General features: G+C 46.8%; 1 protein-coding gene across 7 annotated transcripts in view; it reads left to right on the top strand.

Moving 5' to 3' along the window:
• LOC116647850 (BEN domain-containing protein 5) overlaps positions 1-21,122 on the top strand; it is a 1,423,949-nt gene that overhangs the window by 1,181,449 nt on the left and 221,378 nt on the right. For 3 of the 7 annotated variants that reach the window (XM_032429423.1, XM_032429442.1, XM_032429433.1), the window contains exon 7: positions 20,414-20,547. The exons of 1 other annotated variant lie outside the window; for it this stretch is intronic. In XM_032429423.1, the coding sequence (XP_032285314.1) occupies positions 20,414-20,547 (134 nt within the window). Of the gene's footprint in view, positions 1-5,183; positions 5,454-16,707; positions 18,712-20,413; positions 20,548-21,122 lie in introns of those variants that run through there. 3 more of the 7 variants (XM_032429448.1, XM_032429474.1, XM_032429467.1) reach the window with 2 other exon arrangements.

Genomic DNA, 21,122 nt, shown 5'->3' on the forward strand with positions numbered 1-21,122 from the left:
TCAGAGCCCTGGACATTTTCCCTGAAAATAAGATCTACAACTTGAGCAATTCCTATGTGACTGGCATGTCACCTTAAAATTTTCCAACTCAGAAGTACTCAACCTTGTCTGCTGTTAGAATAATCTGGGAATTAAAAAAAAAAAAAAATTAAGGCCCTATCCCCAGACCAACTGAATCAAGATCTTGGGGGATAGGAGCTGGGAGCTTCCCAGGTGTTCCTGATACACAGAGAGGGTGAAAAACTCTTGCCCCTATTCTCACAACACCTTCCGAAGATAGCCTAATTTTCCAGATAAGAAAACTGAGGCTCAGGGAGGTGAACTGTCTTGCCCAAAGTCACAGCAAAGATGGGGCAAAGTCAGGATTTAACCCCTGGGCCGATTCCAAAGCCCATACTCCTTCGGCCCTCCAAGCTGTCACCTACATGGCAAATTGGCATTCCCTCTAACTGTAGGCAGTGTTCACTGGCTTTTGAGTTTGTTCTTGGCAGCAACTCCTCTCTTTCCTTCCTTCCCTCTCTCTACTGCCACTCTCTTCCCTGGCCCCAAACCCACAACCAGGTCCAGCCAGACTTCACGATCAGGAGTTCACGTGGATGCACTGGCTTGATGCCCCTGCTTTGGGGTGACAGTCCCTAACTCAAGACAGTGCCCACCATGGGCCTCCCAGCAGGTCCAGAGCCTCCTGGATACCTATCCACTTCTTTGAGTCTACCTGAGAAGACAGTGGCCCTGAGATCACAGCCCAGCAAGTTACTTTTCTGGGGGGCAGGAGTGGGAATTGTAAAGCGGAGACTTTAAAAGTCAAATTAAATATCCCAGGAAAATAGAAAAAGCAAAATCATGAAAAAAAATGTGGTCAATCATTAGTGGAGAGGTTGAAAAGACACGCTCCAATGGCTTTTAAAATTCACAGAACCCAGGTCTCCTTAAAATAGTTTTGCAAAGTACACTGAGAATTCCATGCAGTAATATGAAACATAAGGCCTGCTGCTGCCACTGAACATGCTTCAGCTGGCTAAACTGAAGGAGCTTGACATTAACCCAAGACGCTGCAAAACGCAACAGGAAGGCACAATGGAGACGCGGTTGCAAAGCTGCCCCAGATGTGTACATTTTCTGCTCCATTAAAATGACTTGGACGAAAGGCAAAGTACATTTGGCCCCAGCATGAGGGAGTTGGGGAGGGGCAGGCACAGGACATCCAGCCTCATCAGAGGCCTCCCACTCCCCAGTCTTGCCTCCCTTCCAGTCTTTCCCCCACACTGCTTCCAGAGCAGACTGTCTCTAATGCAAATGGGACTGCAGCTCTCCAGGGCTGCCAGAGCCAAACTGCTTTGCTCTAAGTCTCCGTTTTCCCAACTCTGTCATGGGGTTAATCATACCCACTTCAAGGGTTTGGCGTGAAATTAATTGAGATGTATACATGGTGCTTGGCATGCACAGGTTATAGTAACCTTCGGAGGAAAAGTAGATATCACAATTATCATCACTGAAACCAGGTCATATGAGGAGAGACGGGTGAAGGAAGTGAAGATGTCTGAGCAGAAGATAGATAAGATCCTAAGGAGACAGGATCCCAAGTTTAACATATTTGAAGAGCTGACATGTATGTAGTATGACAGCTACAAGGTGAAAGTTTCTGTCTCCATGTAAGTAAGAAGGACCTTTCTCTCAGTCAGTAGTGTCCAAAAGTTAAGGGGTGGTAGTAAACTTCCTGACATTAGAATTGTGTAAGAGGCATCTGGATGGCCATTAGAGATAGGGATATTGAAGAGGGGATTCAGCCTTGATTTAGCTGAAGCATTTTAACCACCTCTTTAAGTTTGAAATCTATACTTTTGAATGGTCTTTGCTTGCTAATCAAGGAATCAGCTTGCTAATCAATGAATCAGCACCGTCTTGGGTTTCTGGTATGTGTAAAGCCCCAGGCTACCGCCTCCAAGTCAAAGAGGTAGTTTGACTCCATTTTCATTAGGGCAGAGGAAGTACCTAGTAGGTTCTCCATGGAGCTGGTTTAAAGACTGTGCGGGCCACATGGGAAGCAGAAACACGGGGTCTTTCTGTTGCCCTCAGGCTGTCCAGCGGTGTCTCTGTGAGCATCCCATACCTGTGGTTCTTCTCTAGAATCTGTGCACCTACATGCAAAATGTATTTGAGTCTGTGTTTACTCTGCTGGCACCCATGTCAGCTGGTTCTTTTCTTCATGCTGGGTTCTTGGGACATGGAACTACCTCCTTATGAGAATTATTTACATTGACTTGGATGGGGAATTTGTTTGAACTGAGGGTACAGTGATATTTAATAACATTTACAAATCTGTCGCACAAGGAGCAGAAGCAGTGCCTGCCCTTTGGTCACTGGGAATGAGACAGAGCCGGATTCGGCTACAACTCGGGAGAAAGGGGGCAATTTTCAGAAAAGACGTGCAGGAGGTTTGCTATTCATGCTCTCAGGGTCTTTCTTTAACACGTTTGTTTTATAAGCATTTAAATATGCTAGGAACCTGCGATGCTGAGGTCACTCAGCATTTTTGTCCCCTCTCAAGGAGCTCATTCTAATGAGGGAAGATAAAAGGTGCTGGCACAAAATAGGAGACAGAGACCACCTGTGCTTGAGGAGTGCAGGTGGTTGGGAAAGGCTTCACAAAGGAGGTGACATTGGAGCTGGTCTTCGGGGGAAGTTGATGCCAGCATGCGCTGTGGGAGGAAGAACTTCCCAGAAAGAGGGCAGAAGCATAAAGGCTTGGGATCTGATAAAGCATGCTACCTTGGGAAATGTCAAATAGTTTAATGTGTCTGGCATGTACTATGTCCAGGAAGGTGGTAAGAAAGATGAGACTGGTGGGGTACTTGAGGGTCACCTTCATTGAGATGGTGGAGGACGTTGGCCATGGTACTACTTGAAATTATTTTGCCAACACAGTTTGGAGCTTCATGGAATTTCATTAAATATGGCCAACTCTGCATGATCCATCTTGTGGATTATCAGAAGTCTTGCTACACATTACTTCCCCTTGACCACCATAGGAATGTATTCTTAAGATAAAAACTCATTTAAGATCAGTCCAAAGAAATCATAATCACGAAGGTAAATCTTCTGGAACGACTCAGTGTGGCACCTCTTTTTTTCCACAAGTGTGTGGGGCAACGCCAGACCAACATCTGCATCAGGAAACTCGTGGTCATATCTGGCTACAACCACATATATCACCGGCTTACGGGAACTTAATCTGACCTGTGCATTTGGATCAGGGAGATGTGTGTTAATGGGGTTTGCCTGTATAACATTATCCCCAAATCACGATGAAATAATTTGCGGGTTTTGGTTTATCGACTTCATCATTAGTGTAGCTGATCTGAAATGCGAGTACAGTGCTTTTTAAAAAATAATATGTAAGACTTTCTGATCATAAAGTAATACCTACTTATTGTGGAAAATAGCTAAATATAAATATATGACTGTAAAACACAAAGGAAAACAAAATCACTCACCACTACTATGAAACAACATTTTGGTGCATTTATTTTGTTTTTTCTTACAGCTTGAGTTCATTTAAATGAATTTTTTTTCTTAAATACAACATTTAATTAAGTCCGCCACCTCCAACAAGCATTCCTCTATGAGAACACTTTTCTCACTATAACATAATTCCTCACTTACACATTTTTAATACTCCTGCATGGGACCCTAAGGGTTTCCAGGCCAGGGAAGGTGTTACTCATTTAGTAACCTAATTTTGGCACAGGTATCCAAAACCGAGACTCAATTTCTGATAACATTATCTAACACTGCAAGGAATCTAGGTGTTTTGTCCGTTCTGTTCATCTCTCTGCAACTAGTGCCTAGCCAGAGTGTGGCATATAGTGCTTACCCAAACAATGTTCGGTTGCTTGAATCCAAGAATGAATTACTGGATAGCTGGATGAATGCGGATTTCTATTTATTATTATTCTTCACCAAAAATTTGAGTCCCTACCAAGTGCCAGGCCCGGGGCTGAGAATTGGGGATATAAGTAGCCATACTTGATATAAAAGCCCACCCCTTCGGGGGCATCAGTGTGAGAGTGCTGGCCCCCTCTGATGCGGGATGTGGTTCCTGTGAGCAGAGCCCAGTCAGCCCCTTTTTAGTTGTTCGTGGCTTGTCTGGGGGCACCCAAGCCCCTCCAGGCTCTCTTCTGCCTATGATACTGGGGACAGAGCAAAGACTGGTATTCCACGGAGTCCCATTCCTGAACTCAAGGTGCTCCAAAATGCCCAGCTAATCCTGGGGTTGCCTCCCTTAGAGCACCCCTCCACTCCCTGCTTCGTTCCAACTGGTCCCAGCTCAAAGAAAAGCATGTGATGGAGAGGTGCTTCAGTGCAGGAAGACTACAGGGCAGAGGGGCGTCCCCCTGCTCCCTCCGGCTGAGAGCTGCCCTCGACTAACCCTCCACCCCACCAACCCCCAGCCAGCTGGTCCGACTGGAAATCCCAGATAAGCCCCAGTTCTGGTCAGAACTAGTTTGGCAGCTCTGGGGGAACGTTTCTGGCTGACTGACCCTCCCCTTAGCAGGAGCTGGTAGTTTTGCAAAAAAAAGAAGAAAAAAAAAAAAAGATACGCGAACTAAAGGAGCTAAGAGGAGTGGCTACAATTATTTGAAACACTCCAAAATTCTGCTCGCTTGCAAGTGCAAGTTTACGGATCCCAACAAGATTGCCCCCCCACCCCCACCCCGGCCCTGCGTTCTTTCTCTCACACTCTTCTCTCCTTTGCAATGCAGTTTTGTTGCGATTCAATTTGTTTTGCAGCGCGATTGTTGAAACAGTGTAATACTCCCCGCACGCAGCGCGACTTTTAGTCAATGCATTTTTCCTTCTCCCGCAATGCTATTGTTATTATTATTATTATTGCAATTCAATCTCCCTGCCCTTTCCTCTCCCTACGCGAATCGCGCTCCGGCTGTGATTGCTCGGGTCTGACTTTGCGAGTGGCGGTGCGTTTCCAAACCCCCCTCACCCGCCCCCCCCCCCCCCCCCCCCCCCCCTTTTCCGCGCCCAGGCGAGAGCAGCCGATTGGCAGAGCGGTGCTTTCAGGAACAATAACAGTGGGGGGAGCCCGGGTCCCGGGGAGCCGCCCCCCGCCCCCCGGCCCGGCCGCGCGGCTCGCGCCCCCCGCCGGGTCCCCACCTCCGCGCCCGCCCCGCGGGCTGACCGGCCCGACCGGGGCCCGCCCCCGGCGCCCACCATGTACGCCTTTGTGCGGTTCCTGGAGGACAACGTCTGCTACGCGCTGCCAGTGTCGTGCGTGCGCGACTTCAGCCCCCGCTCGCGGCTGGATTTTGACAACCAGAAGGTGTACGCCGTGTACCGGGGCCCGGAGGAGCTGGGCGCCGGGCCCGAGAGCCCCCCGCGCGCCCCCCGCGACTGGGGCGCGCTGCTGCTCCACAAGGCCCAGATCCTGGCGCTGGCAGGTGAGCGAGCGGGCCGGGAGGGACGGCGGGACCCCGCGCGGGGGCAGGGACCCGGGGCGGAGGGGGTCGGGGGGAGCCTCTGCCCGCTCCGGCCTCCTCCTCCCACCCCCTAGGCTTTTCTTTTGGGGATGGGGTGTCTCGAAAAGGCCAGACCAGTTAAAAACACAGGATGGTCCCCTTTGTCTTCCCCGCCTCCCCGACACTCCCGCGCTGTCAGTCTGTCTCCATCGCTCTTTATCTGTCTGTCGTCCTCTTTCTGTTTCTGTCTGTTCTCCTGGCCCCGTCACTTTTCTTTTCTCGCCCCGCCTTTGCACTCTTATTTCTCTGTCTCTCACCTCCTCTTTGGTCCTTACCCTCTCTGCTCCTTCTGTCTCCTTAAGTTTCTCTGTCTCTCTTCCTTTAAGGCCCTTGGTGCCTCCTGGACCTGAGGAGGCAAGGTGGATACTGTCAGACTCTTCGAGGTGTGAGTTCCTCTTCACAGAAGGAAGCTCTGACATCCTTGTCCCATCCGGGTCATCACTGGACAGGATGAGGAGGCCTTGATCACTGGGTGCCACTCTCCTGCCCCTTCCTGGCTAGGTGGCAGAGGTAAAGAGATAGTGGCACTCAGCATCCCTCAGCCTCCACACCCCTTTTGAATCTCCCAGAAGGCTCTCTGAGTGAGAGCTGAGGGCAAGGAAAGAGTTTCTGGTCAGGATAAGACCAGACCTCCCATTCCTGCTTTCTCAGGGCCCTGACAAATAGGCGAGGCAGGTGGTCTCATCCCCATTTTGTCAGATGAGGACACTGAGGTTCAGCTGGTGATAGGACAAGAAACCAGCCCTTCAGCCTCCTACGCCAAGTTCTTTCTGCTACATTGAGGCACCCTTTCCTTTGTAAAGAGAAGCCAGTGGACCCTCTTTCCCAGCTAGTAGTAGGAGACATGGGTACAGACGTGAGAGGAAGAAGAAAGTATCACTTCCGTTTTGGGGAGCAGCCTTTTAGCTGATGCTGAGGGGTGGGGGTACCCCAGAGTGGGCAGAGACAGCCAGCCTGCTCTCTGCTTGGAAGGGAAGACCAGGGTTAGGAGCTGAATGAAGATGGTGTAGTTTTAAGACCTTTCCCAATTTTTCCAGCTTCCTTTGCTTTCTCACATTTAGCCTGAAAGATGAAGCCAGCATGTTATCGTATTTCAATGTGGCAGATAGAGAAACTGGCTTGAAACCAAGAAGTGACCTGCCTAGGATCCCGTGGCAAATGAGCAGTGGATTAGAGCTCTGGCCCATGACTGTAGTTCCTTTCCAGCACCTCCTGTGGCCTCTGGAAAGTGGGTTTGCACTTGAGGAGTGGAAGAAGAACTAAAAACCCCCCGGCACCGCAGGGTCTTTTTGTCAGACAGCATCCTCACCACCCCTCTGACAAGCCCTAGGGTACAGTGGTGTAGACCCATTCACAATACCTGGTGACAGCTGGGTCCAGAAAAACAGAATGAGGAGAAGTATGTAGAAAAGGGAAACCTGTGTAGCTGATGAGGTTTTATTTTGTTTGCTTGCTTTTAATTACCTGAGGGAGGGGACTAGGTGATTATTCCCCAAGGGTATAGGCCTGAGGAAGTTGTAACTAGGTTGTAACCTCAGCTTGGCTTGGGCTAGAAGAAAAGAAAGTGTGCTTCTTGATGATTGTATTATACTCCTAGATCTGGAAGGGCCTCAGGAGAGGGGAAGCCATGTATGTCAGAAGGAGTCAGTGGTATGTATGTGACTTGGTGTGTAATGACTGTTTTCCTCTCTTAGAGATTGTTCATTCATCCATTTATTCATTCAGCAAACATAAACACTGCTTGGCTCTTCAAGCACTGCAGAGAGGCTGTGAGGCGGAGGCAGCCCTCGCTGACTCTGATTTTAAAAATCGATGAAAGTCCTCATAAGTAAGACATGGAGTTCTTGGTCTGAGAACCATGGATCTTGAATCTACAGACTAGTCATCCTACAAGTTGGAATGTTGATAAATCTCTGGGGTTATTAAAAACAACAACACAAAAAGATCTAGGCAACATCTGGAAATTGGCAGAGCAGATCCAGAGAAGAACCATGGCGCCAGTTTGAGTAAAGTGAGTTGAAAAACGCTCTCCCCCACCTCTTCACTTCTTTTTTGGGAGGAGACAGGGAAGAAAAAAGAAAAAACAACAAAACCCAACTTGAGGTTGGCTAGACCACATTTCGAATTCCAATCAGCTGGTTAATTTTTAAATTGGAGCTGCAGCTCTGGCTGGAAGGGCCAGGGTGGGTTTGGGGATTCATTTACCCTGAGAGAACTCTCCTGTGTGGCTTGAAACTCCGTCTTGACTTGAATGTGGCGGCACTGAATTGCTCGCAGTGACTTCCTCTTAAAGAGCTAGTCTTCTGGCATCTCCCAGCTATAAATACCACTGTGTTGTGGCACCAAATGGGAGGAGGTGAGCTCTCCAGGGGGAGGCAGAGATGGCTTTGTGTTTGTGAATTAGCCACGAGTAGCTGCTCCCTCTCTGGCACCAACAGCATGGGCTCAAGGGGCAGTTTTCGGGCTGCTCCCGGGCTGTGGGTGAGAAGCGTGTTACTTTACTGAGTATTTGCCCAGGCCCACCCAGAGCTGTGTTCAAGTGTACCTCTTCTTGAATCCAGGAAATGTCAAAGCGAGCTGCTGAGGGACGTTGCATTTTTCCAGCTTGTGGTGGCTTATGCCATGGTTTCATGTGTGTCAGACCCTATGGTATCGCCCTCCTCTCAACAAATGGCGATTTCAGTCCAAGGGAAAAAGAAACAAACCCACCTTTATTGATAGGTTTGCTGTGTGCCTGTGCATTGTCCCTGCTGGTCCTCCCTGAGACTCTGTTGGTAGAGATCGCTGTTGATATTATTTCCGTTGCATAGATGAGGACACTGAGGCTCAGAGTCTGGCCTGTGGCAGAGCTAGCCTCAGAACACAGGCCCTACTTGGCACTCTCCTTTGTAAAGTAGCTGATTTTCCCATCAGCCACACAGCGTGCATGCAAGGAGTGAAAGCAAAGGGGAGAAATGACCATGAAGCTTGGAGCTCAAGGCAAGTTTTCAAGCCAGTGGACAGTTTTCATTTCTGAGTTTTCAAGCCCATTCTGCTCTTCCTCTTCCTGTCTTACCAGCATCCGTCCTACAGAGCACACACACCTTGCCTTCTCCGCCTTCAGTTGTCATTTTACTGAGGAAATCTCCAAGGAGCTCCCACCCTCCGTAGAGGAACCACATAGCTCAAGACTTGGTTTACCTTCGGTCTCTCCTTGCTCATTCTCCTTTATTTGCCAAACACGATCTGAAAATGAGAGCTACCCATGTGGAGAGCTCACCGCTCTCTAACTGCAGTCCGGCTGCTACTGGGGCTCTTGGTATTGAAGTTGGTGGTTTCTATGGGGCAAACACTGGCTCTCTAGGCTCAGAGTCTTACAATACCACGTCATTCTATCCAAGCATCTGTGCTATGTTATTATTATTGGGGTGTGCTAAATTCCTTTTGTTGTCAAATGCCCCCTTACTACTTCCTACATGCCAGGCCCAATGCTGTCGTAAGCGAAGGCACCAGTGCACCAGGACATCGGAGGTACTGGCTTTGAAATGACAGCATGACCCAGGGCAGACGAGCTCACTTTTGAGGCCCTGCAAAGCATAAGTTTTTGTCAGGGGCAGAGTGATGAAGAAGAAAGGGGCATCATCCTCAGGGAATATGTAGTCTTAGGACTAGAGTCCTAAGTCTGGAGGTAGAAGCCAGGCACTGGTGGGGGAGGGGCAGAGGTGGGGGCAGAGAAAGGGCCGATTCTAGGTGGGCTGTACAGATTCTCTTCTAAGTCTTTCCTTTCCAGCTCTACTACTATTGCCTGCATCCGGGCCTGTGGCAGCTTTTATTTGTCTAAACCAGTGCAGGGATCCCCTAATTGCTCACCCTGTCTCCAGCCTCTTTTTGAAGTTGCTGTCAGAATAATCTAAAAGACAGTCTTGGGTCAATTCACCTCTCTCCTTAGAACCTTCTGTAGCTCCCTGCTGCCTACTGAATTAAACTTCAGCTTCTCTGCCTGACATTTGTAGTGGCCTCAGCCCCACCTTACTTCTCCAGCTTCACCCACCATTCCCACTTTCCCTAGACCTGTGGTATTTCATGCCATCTTGAGAACACACCCGCAGACACTCTTTTGAACCAACCAAGATGGATTAATCATTGTCTGACTTGGGGCCTCTGCCCGTGCCTTCCAGTGGGGAAAGCTAACATGTTGCATATTTGTGGTCCAGCGAGCTAGAGGGGACAAAATACACTGGGAGCCCCCCCTGCCTCAAGGGTGTTCCCTGTCCTACCCTCTGCCCCCAGAGGGACTCTTCCTCCTCAGAGCTCTCCCTTTGCTCTGCTTGTCCCTTACTTATGGATCTTAGCATTTTGTGTTTTGCTTCGGTTAGTCACGAATGTGCCTGTCTTCCTTAGCAGCCAGTGATCTCCTCCAGGACAGGGCCCTGCCTTCCTTGTCTCTGCATCCACAGTGCCCAGCACATGGTCCACACCAGCCAGCCCGTGCTGAACTCATGAACTTCGGGAAGACAGGTGCATTTCTTCGTTTCCGGGGAGCGGAAGTAGAGAAGGACAGGAACCTCTATAGCAGCAACTTGTTTTTCAGAGCAGAAACCTGCAGTGGGATTTTGAGGTTTCATTCAACGTTGTTCATCTGGAAAAAGTCAACATTCTTTATCACTCCCTTGACTAGAAAAACCCCACACTTGGGGGAAATAGCTTCCAAAGCCACGTTCTTCTTGCTTTGGTAATTTTAGCTCATTCAGGGCTCAGGTCCCAGCTTGGCATTGTCGGTCCAAATAGATCACTTGCTCCAGAAATGCTTTGGAACTTCTACAAAGTTAGCAGCGAAGCAGGGGACTAGCCGATTTCATATGCAAAGATTGTTGCATGTCATCAGTGGGAGACTGCCAACAAAAGGATTTTTTTTTTTTTAAAGCGAGTGAAAACTTTTAATTTAGGTTTTGACATGTTCTGCTAATACACATTGGAGCAAAGATTGGAACTTGCCTGCTGTCATCTGTTGCAGATTCCACTGAAATGTTAACCGTTGAAGGCTCAGGCTGATGTGATTTGTCTTATTCAAGAACCACATATTCGTTGCAACGAAATGGTATGTGCTACAGAGTACTTCAAGCGTTCTGGTTCACAGGATGAAAGAAAAAATTGCCCTAGGCAAGCTGAGGTCATACTCTTTTGTGTGGTGTTCTGTTATTCAAGAACGCACTAGTTTTTATTTTTAAAAACACACCAGAAAAGTGGAGTTCATGTTTAGATCTTTGACTCCAAGATTAATTCTCTTTCCACCGTGCCTACCTGCTTTGTCTTATAAACTCCTTCAAGAGAGATGTGTGTACTCTTCATTTTAAAATGCTTACCAGAAAAGGGTACATGCCCTGAGGAGGTGTTCTCCGATTTATTTAAGTTTCATGGGTATTGAGTTATATGAGGTGAGCAGCCATATGCTGGAGGGAAATGCAGGAGGAATGGGCATTGTTTTTTGCTTTCTAGCACTCATTTACTAAATATTTATGAAGTACTCATGAGGTTCCAGGTTCAGTGCTAGGAATTTCTATGTACTCTGTCTACATCCGCTTGAGGTAGGGCTACTTGTTTGACCTGGGAGAAGTGAGCTATTCAAACAGCTGTCGAGCAGGAACTGTAGGTGCCAGGCAATGGGCTTGTGGAGAAGTGTGGGTCAGTTCATTCCAAAAGCGTGACACCTAAACTAAGGTGGCAGTGGTCGTGGTGGGTCTGAGATGGACTAAGAAAGGAGAATCCATGGAATTTGGCAACTGCCTGGTTGTGGTGATAATGATGTGGTGATCTGGCCTCTCCTCCCTCCGTGGGGAGCGCTAGAAGAGCAGTTGGTTGGAAGAGGAGATGATGAGTTTAGCTTGAGACAAATTGAATCTTAGGGGCCCGTGGGACATCTGGGTGGATGCTCCAGGGGAGCAGTTAGGCACGTGGTCAAGGTTCAGGACAGCACTCTGAAATTGGGCTGAAGATCCCAATGTGGAAGTCATTAGCCGCAGGACTGGTGAGGTCACAGCGGGAGAGGGTGCAGAGTAAAGAATCATGCAAGGCAGAACTGTTCAGAACATCAGCTTTTAAGGGCACAGCTAAAGAGGAGGAGCCCAAAAAAGGTGACTGGGATGAACAACCAGAGATGGATGGAGAATCGAGTGATAACCAGGGCAGATGGGTGTCTGGAAAATCAAGCTAAGAGAGAGGTCTTTGGATCCCAGATCTAGGCCTGTTTTTGTTTCTCTTAACTACATACAACTACTTCTTCCTCTGAGCTTTTGGTTAGACATACAATAGGGCAGCTAAATATACTCGCAAGTGAAGAAAAGATTTGCATGGGATGATATTTTGGTGGTTTTCAGTGTCTGAGTTTTGCCCTCAGTGGAGGAAGGATCAGGCCTGTTCTTTGGGGTCCAGAAAGCAGAGTTGGATACAAAGAGTGGAATTCATGGGGGTTGATGGGAGCAGAGAGAGCAGATGAACAATTGAAAGGGCTTCCAGCATCGTGATGAGCTCCTGATCACTGGAGTTGGCAAGCATGTCAAGAATATTCTGGAATGGAATCCTGCCCTATGGGAGAATTTGGTTAGGTGACCTCTAGGTCACTTCCTTAAATATTAAGGAGGAAGTGTTAGAGAACTGAAAGAAGATGGGCTTTGAAGTCAGACAGTCTGGGTTCCAACGGTAACTGTGCTACTAAGAAGCGATGTGACCTGGGGAGATTAACTCACCTCTCTGAGTCTCAGGTGCTCACGTGTAATGTAGGAATAGTAATCGGCTGCCTGCCCACTGTGTTACTCAGCACGGGAATATGGAAGAGTATCTGGCACATAGTAGGTATTCGCTAAACAAAGGCAGCTGTTAAGGACTGTGTGGCTAGGAGTTCCTGGCAAGAGAACAGCTTGCTTAGTTGTGCGTACCACCATTCGTGGAAAGGAGTGATTTAGAGGAGCAAGCACATGTAAGAAGCAGACGAGTTTAAAATTTAACTTGTGTGTGTTTTAAATCCTCCTGGGGCTTGGCTTCAGCATGAAAGGGTAGTGATCCCCCAGTATGTTTTGCCCCTTTGTGACCCTATGCTGGGGCCATTTCTTACCCCGACAAATGAGCCAGCAGGATGAAGTTCCTGGTTTTGTTCATGCCCAGCCCTGTGCCAAGGCCAGCGAGGCAGCGGGAGTCAGAGCAAGGAGACCTCCTGAAACCTGGTTCACAGTTTCTTCGCCTCTTTTTTGAATGGCGTCAGTAGGACATTTCTTCTCATGTGCCCACCAGGAGGGATTAGGTCATCTACTCTTACCCTGCCCTGCACAGAAGAGAAAGAGATCTAGAATTCCCTGTGACTGGCCCACGGTCACAGAGCTGGAAGGACCTGGTGAGGTTTTCTCGTCCAGTCCCTGTGTTTTACAGAGAAGAAAACCAAGAGGAAGAGGAGCTGACCGCCAGAGAGTCCGTTACAGAGCCAGCCGTCGAACCAGTGTCTCCTGATTTCTTTCTGCTATACCTCAGCAGGCCCTGTGTTGTCTTGACTGCATATAATCCTTGAAACTTGAGAATTTTGTCTGCCTTGGATTTTATAAAAACAAACACTATAGGCTAGAGAACACAACGTGCATGTCTTCTCTGTGGCATGCCTGTTTTTAATGCAAACCTCATAAGACTTTATAGGATTTTTGTACATATGAAAAACTTTAAACTTGCATGTAGATATTTTTAAAACAAGACAAACCTTTGTACACATTTTATGTTTAGCTTCTCAGAATTTCATCTTGGCTAACAAACCCACACCACATTAAACTCTCTGCTATTGGATCCTTTTAATGATCCAGCATAATTTAATGCAAAATGGGATTCAAGACAATCCCTCTCCCATTTTTCCTGTATACTACAGATTCTTCAGGGTTTCCTTCACTTTTGAAGACAGACTTGCGTTGCATTTTCTGTCCAACCGCCTGTTTTCTAAAACGCTATTTGCTTATTACTTTGCCTCCATTAATGGGATGTTTCTCTCTCACTCTCTCTCTCTCTCTCCCCCCCCCCTCAGGTTAATAACAGATACCAGGTTCTTCTATATTTCTGAAGAGTAGCTTCTACCATATTTTATAGCTTTGAATAAGGACTCTGGGGATTATTTAGAGCTTGGTGGACTTGATAAGCTTGTCGTTCAAGAGTCTGCCATCCAGTCATACTTGTATAGGGCTCAGCTCAATTTGGGAATTTATCACAGCATTCTTCTGGGTGTAGGCAAGGTCTTAGGAGAAAGGCAGGCACTTTGGAAGTTATATTGACACACTCATCATTTTATATGTGCCTTTTAGTTCAGTTGAGGAAGTTTTAGCAACTTGGTCATTCTTCTCTTGTTCCGTTAAGATGATTACATGACAGGAACAGGGCCTGAGTGTCATGCAGACCTGATTTGAAATGCTGTCTCCGCTATGTAATAGCTTTGTATCTTAGGCAAGCCATCTCACTTCTTTGAGCCTCAATTGCTGCTTCAGTGGAGTCATTATGGAGATTAAATATATTGATGTCAGTAAAGAATTTGGCGTGGGCCCTGGCACATAGTAGGTGCTTACTCAGTATTTGTTGCATGGATGGATGCAATTAGCTGATATCACAGCAGCTGGAAAGGAGGAGGAAATAGTTGATGTCCAAATCCTTGGTGGTTTTCTTCGCCCTGGAAACCAGAGAATTAGGAAGTCAGAATCAGTAAAGGTTGTCTCTTCAGAGGCTACATATTTATTTACATGAGAACTGATTATTTAGTCTTAAGCTTGGAACAATTGCAAAGGCAGGTTGACTAGAGAGTTTTCCTCATCCATCTGAGTCCACCACTAGTTTCTTACGTGGTTTCCTGGAATTCCAAGCCAGAAGCACAGTCCAGAGCTACATTAAAATGCTACATGAAGTTATTTGCTGTCTTAGATGATCCACACCACAGTTCACCTTCATTAATGTGACCAGTCAAGAGTTATAGCTTCTTGTCACCCTGTGTTCAGTCTCCTCCTCACACCTCATCCATCTTGCTTGCCACTACCACATTAATCTTCCCTAAACATCTCTTTCATTGCGTCTCCATCTGTGTCAGATACCTGCAGTGGTTCTCTTTGCCATGGGATAAAAGTCAAGCACGGAACCCGCAGGGACAGCCTCGGAGCAGCTATTCATTGAACAGCTATGACAAGCAAGGCTCTGTTCTTGGTGTTTTACACACACCATCTTTTGGAAAACAGTTTATCATTTCCACCATACATACGGACAAGGAAACTGAGACCCAGACAGGTTAAGTAGCTTGCCCAAGTTCCCAAAGTTAGTATGTGGAAGAGCCAGCATTCCAAACAAGGACCACCATTTAAAGGACTGCGCTGCTTTTATTAGATCCTGGGCCTCCCTCTCCCAACCATCTCTTTCAGTTTTGATGATGACACTGGTTGTTCATTAATCTTCTGTGGACTAGATGTAGATGTGAAGTGTCACCTTCAATCAGGATTAGGGTCAGGAAGGCCTGGAGACTGGACGTTTGCCCCCACGTGAGCCAGCATCTCTCAGGAAGTTAAACCTTGCATTCTGGTTGGGGTTCTTGGTACATACTGGGTTATAAGGGTCCAAAAGACAAGGAACACTTAGCATTGTGTTGAGCTCAAAACAGAGCGCAGTAGATGTGCGCTGACTACAGAAAAGGATGAATGGAGGCCCCAGGTCTTCTTGAACCCTTATCCCTGGAGCACCAGTCAAGGTGGAGACTGATGCACATTACGATAGAACCAAGAAGTAGTTAGCTCTCAGAGGAGCCTCAAGATCCCCCCTGGCCGAGTGTCCAGATCAGGAGGCATGGGATTGGAGGGATTATCTGCTTCTGCTCCTTTCTGGAACTCACTCTTGTCATTTCAGACCTTCCTGCACTACTGAGCCTACCTTTTCAAAGAATTCATCCAAGCCCTGAGGCCCGGCTACAACCTGTTTCTGTTATGTCTGGCGATGGTCACTGCTTTCTGGGCACTTCCTGAGGAGAGAGGCATCTGGCAGGAGAGTGGGAGTAAAGTGGTCTTCTGCTTTGATCTTTGGACTGGGGAATTTGGATGTTTTCATCTATAGCCATCATTCATTCATTCAGCATTTATGCTGGTTCTGCCGTGTTGCAGGCCTGTGTTTAGAGGATAAATGTGGGCTTAGGAGGTAGAGAGACCTAGATCAAATTCTGGCTCTGTACTTTCCCATCTGGGTGGCTTTGGGCCTTCTTGGAGCCTCATTTCTTTTTTAGTGGGAAAAAAAAATGTGGCTAATAATACTTAATTTCAGGGTTGTTGTGAAGTGTAGTAGTATAAGCAAAGAGCCTTATGGTGGTACCTGATAGGTAGTAGACATTCTACAAGTGGTAGCCTGTTTTTTAGTTGAAGTATAATAGCATAAAATTCACTATTTGAACCATTTTGAAGTATGTACAAATCAGTGGTTCTTAGTATATTCAGTGTTCTGCAACCATCTTCACTCTCCAATTCCAGAACATTTTCATCACACACACACACACACACACACACACACACACACACAGAAAATCCCTGTGACCCACTAAGCAGCCACTTCTCATTGCCTCTTCACCCGATGCCCCTGGCACACATTAATCTACTTCCTTTCTATGGATTTGCCTATTTTGGCATTTCACACACATGGAATCAGACAACACGTGGACTTTGTGTTTGGCTTTTTTCACTTAGCATAATGTTTTCAGGATTCATCATATTGTAGCATCTATCATACTTCATTTCTTTTTACGGCTGCGTAATATTCCATTGCATGGATATACCACATTTTTTTATCCATTCATCAACTGATAAACAATTGAGTTATTTCCACCTTTTACCTATTATGAAGAGTGTTGCTATGAACATTCATGCACAAGTTTTTGGTAGGTATGTTTTCATTTCTCTTGGGTGTATACCCGGAAGTGGAATGCTGGGTCATGTGATAATTTTATATTTAACATTTTGAGGATTGTTAACCTGTTTTCCACAGTGGCTGCCCCATTTTACACGCCCACCAGGAATGAATGAGGGTTCCAGTTTCTCCACATCCTCCCAACACTTGTGGCATTTCTTCTCTGTTCCTTTCTTTTTTTGATTATAGCCATCTTCGTATGAAGTGGTATCTCATCATGTGTTTGATTTGCATTTCCCTAGTGACTGATGATTGTGAGCATCTTTTCATTTGCTTATTGGTGTAGCCTCTTTTTTATTATTCTTCCATTAAACATTTTTGTTTGAGGAGTCCCTATTGTATGGCCAGGCCTAGGATATGGGCCCTGCCCTGAGGTTACTCACACTCCAGTGGGGAAGGTAGACCTCAAACCAGATGACTGCAACATAGTAAGAAAGGAGGCTACAGAGAGGTATGTACGTTGTGTATTGCAGCCTTTGAGGAAGAAGGAGGAGATGAGTGGAGGCTGAGTGGAGTTTGTCAAGCAGACAAGAAAGGAGTTCTGGAATGTTACATGGAAGAGAATGGAGCCTTGGGTATAGCTGGTGGGGGTGGGGCCTCCTGGTATCAGGTAGGGAGTGGAGCACTGCAGGCAGGCAGCTGGGCAGGTCTCCACCTGAAAAAAGCAAGCCGACAGCAGGCTCTGAGCCAGCAGCAAGCTCTACTGAGCTTTGCCATCCACTATACATACAGGGCTCTTTTGCTTTCAAGGCACATTTACTTAGCTGATTTGATCCCACTTGAGGTACACATTATATCTCCATTTCCGCAGAAAAAGAAAAATGACACTCACTGACATCGCAAGCTTGCCTGACTTCTTACCCACCATGTGGCCGGACTGGACTTGGAATCTGGGTTGCCTGACTCCTAGTTTTTTCCACACCTGTTGGCCGGACCTCAGTTCCTCTTACCTTGGCATTCAAGGCCATTTATTCTCTAAGCCCCAACTGCCTTAACTTCCTTCCTTGCCTCTTTTTCCTGCCTGTAACTGAACCATGTTTTTATAACCATTCCAGTCTAAATAGTTTCCCAACCTTCCTTTTTTAGCTTCTAGTCTTTGTCCCTTTTGTGTGTTCCAGATTCTTACCATCCTTAAATGGCTTTCCTTTTATAAGCACTGACTGCCCGAGTACCATTCACTCCCCTCAAGTACTTAATAGAACCTGGTACAGAACTGGTCATCTTCACAGCATCCTGGCAGAGTGATTGAGGCACAGATGAGGAAGCAGGATCAGAGAAATAAAGTAACTTACCCAAGATCACTCAGTAAATAAGGAGTCTAGCTCAAATGCTATCTCCTCTCAAAAGCCTGCCATGGTTACACTGACCAAAGTGATCTCCCTTGCCCCTGAGATCCTATAGCAGTTGCTTCCCCCTTATTCAGACTCACTATTTGAGATCTTGGATTATTGTTTTCATTGGTTTTTATCTTGTGCCCCCACATCTGGGAGCTCATGCTCCGTGTTCTGGGGCCCAGGCTAGAAGCTATAAGTGTAAATTCTCAGTAAATGTTACACTGAGGCATAGGAGGAAATGCTCTGGATGCTGGTTACAGGGTCTGGGTTCTCATACTATTCATGTTTTGACACCAACTTCTGTGACCTTGCACAACTAGTGAGTCCTCCAGAATGAGCACCCTGCCTGTGCTTCTCTTCCTGCATCCCTGAGCCTGGTTGTTGAGTGGATGGATGCGGGGGCTTCATCTGGAGCCTCAGTCTCCTCACCTGCATTTTGAAAGGGTTGAACAAGATGATCTGAGGATTGTTTTCCGTGCAAATATTACCTAGTTTTGTGCGTCTGAATGATTGCCTCTCTCCAATCAACATGCTCCTGAGCTCCAGAGTTTCAGCTCAGGGAGGCAGAGCCTAGCTTGTCATTTCTAGTTGGGTGTCTACATCTCAAACCTTTGTCCTTGAATTTGTCAAACTGACAACTAGCTCAGGAGCTTTGCCCCAACACATTCAGAAGTCCTAACACCACCTTCTCATCCTCTGTTTTGGGATAACTTCATTTGAAGCACTTTCTTTAGCTTTTGTATTTTAGCAGCTTTTTGACTTGGAGTCTACAATGATTTGTAGGAAGAAGAAGCTGCTGCTCTTTTAGGAAGACCACAGTCCCTGCTGTTGTTCAGGCCCAACTCATTGGATGTATTTTATAGGCACAAGAGAACAAAAACAGGCCTTTCTTGTGAAAACAGAACCTGAGGATTGCTCCTCCAGTAAGTAGGAAAGGCTGTTTTCACCTCTGATCAGGAGAGGGTTGTTAACAAAGACTAGTCGTTTTTCCTGGGTACTCTACGCCCTTCTTAAGTCATTCCTTTATTTTTTAAAATTGTATCTTTATTCACCTTATGTTTAAGGAAATAAAAATGATACTGAGCATGTTGATGGTGTCAGTCTTAATGTTGTGTTCGTTGAGAGCCTAATGTATATCGGGCACTGTGCAGTGAGTTATGTGCATTAGTGCTGCCGTCCCCCCACCTCCGTTATAGAGCAGACGCCAGAGCTCCGTGAGACCAAGGCCTCGCACCTCCCTCCTTGCCCTGCCACGCAAGAGCTGAGGTTCCCACTGAGGTCTCTCTGGCACCAGAGTCCCACCCCTCTCCAACAGGGGCTCCCTTCCTAAGACTGTTTGGGAAGATGTGGCATTTGACTACATTCTAGAATAGTTGTGTGCTTATAAGCTTCCTTCTCAGCTTTACTAACAAGTTGTGAAAAGAGAAGCCTGGCTTGGGGGAAGTGTAAGAGCATGTTTAACACACACACATATGCATGCACACACACACACACTCACACATAAAGACCCTCAGAGACTGTGTTTAACCAGCTACCTGGCCACGTGCCACATCCAGCATTGGGCAACATGCTAGAAAATGCATTTGGGGTATAGCAGTGGGGACCTTTGAGGAATCAAAGAAACAGTAATTCCCAGAGTCTCAGTTCAAGCCCAGAACACAAGACCCCAACCTATTTACCACAAGGGGCCAGTTCCGGGTTCAAGTTTCTACTTTAGAACTCTCCTCTTTGAATTTTTCCTTTTGACATCTACAGTGAAAGACAGATCTGGGAAATAAAGTTTGACATCTGTGCAAGAGAAAAAAACGTTCTCTTTTAGATTGTCTGAAGTTGAGCTCAAAGAATGAGAAAGTGAGGAGAAGTCATCCCTTTGTATTTGTGTAGCACCTTCCAGTTCGTAGTTCATTTCGGTGTGTACGGTCATCACACGTAAGCACTGGGTGAGATGCCAGACTCCTGGCTCTTCCTCAGACTCCCACCTTGGGCAGGCCCCTTCTGTCCTCTGGGTCTGAGTTCCCTCATCTGTAAAGTGAGAGATTGGGCCAGTTGGTCCACAGTGCCCCTCGAACTCTGTCATTCTGTGATCTGGTACCAGTAAAAAGGCAGTAAATGTTACCTGTTAACTCTTCTTCTGTCTTAACCTCAGCCTGTCCTATGTCGGGACTGTGGGGAGGCTCTACCTCCGTAAGAGCCATTGTCCCTTTCATGCTTATTGGCACCTGAGCTGGCAGAAAAACACCACATTTTCCTGGGAATTCACTTGGCTTACTTAGAAAGGTCTTGGTTGTTCAGGGATCCATGGGCTAGTTTATACCAAATAGCAATCTAATGGCCACTCCAGTTCCAAGATTCCATAAAAGGCCACCCTTTAAGGTATACTTGGCAAAACCCCTAAGCAAAATCATTGGACATGATTTCAGTGCTTATAGCGTATACCTCTGACCCTAGAGCTTGACCAGCACTGCTGCTTTTAGGAGCCCTGCATGCAGGCGGGACAGGTCTTGGGATTTGTTTGCTTTTCCTTTTTAACTGGTCTGGCCTCAGTCGTTCTCTAGCATTTGAGGTTATGGGTATTTTGAGCATTTTCACTCATAATGAATCTTGTTCTCTTGATACGCATTTTAGAAGACAAATCTGACCTTGAAAACAGTGTGATGCAGAAGAAAATAAAAATCCCCAAACTTTCTCTCAATCACGTAGAAGAAGATGGGGAGGTTAAAGATTATGGGGAAGAAGATTTACAGCTTAGACACATCAAGGTAACAAAATCTTTCCCTTTTTTTGGAAGTTCATGGGGGCATTGTCAGAGTCTTGATAGCTAAAGAGTTCCATTCTGGCCTCTTCTCCCCATAGAAATGTCCTCTGGGGATTTTTGTTCAGGTTGGGAGAGTCTTGGGACAACTAGTATGCTTTTGCCTTGCTGGCGAGCTTTCCAGGAGCCCTGACTCATGCTGCGCCACCTCGCACTGCCCGATTGCCCTATGTAGGCAATGGAGAGCAACGTGCTTTTGGCTTTCCTCCCTGGCCTACAGCTCTGAGCTCCAGGAATATGAAACAGCCATTCTCGGGCAGCAGTTCAGAGCCAGTCACTATCAGATTGCCCCGAACAGCTAAGGGTAGACTCGATTAGGAAGCAGAATGTGCCAGCTTTACACAAAGGAGTTTGTGGACCCTGGATTGGAAGAAAACTTTTACATGAAGTTGCATTTCCTTTGATGTGCTGCCCAGTTGGTCTCCTCCAGCCTTCACTTGTAAACCCGCTGAATATCTTGTTCAACAAGCCAGATGTTTTTTCTGTACAATCAGTACCCCAAAGAAAGGGAAGAGGAAGAAG

The sequence above is a fragment of the Phoca vitulina genome, unplaced genomic scaffold, assembly GCF_004348235.1.
Source record: "Phoca vitulina isolate PV1807 unplaced genomic scaffold, GSC_HSeal_1.0 scaffold2, whole genome shotgun sequence".
NCBI lineage: Eukaryota > Metazoa > Chordata > Mammalia > Carnivora > Phocidae > Phoca > Phoca vitulina.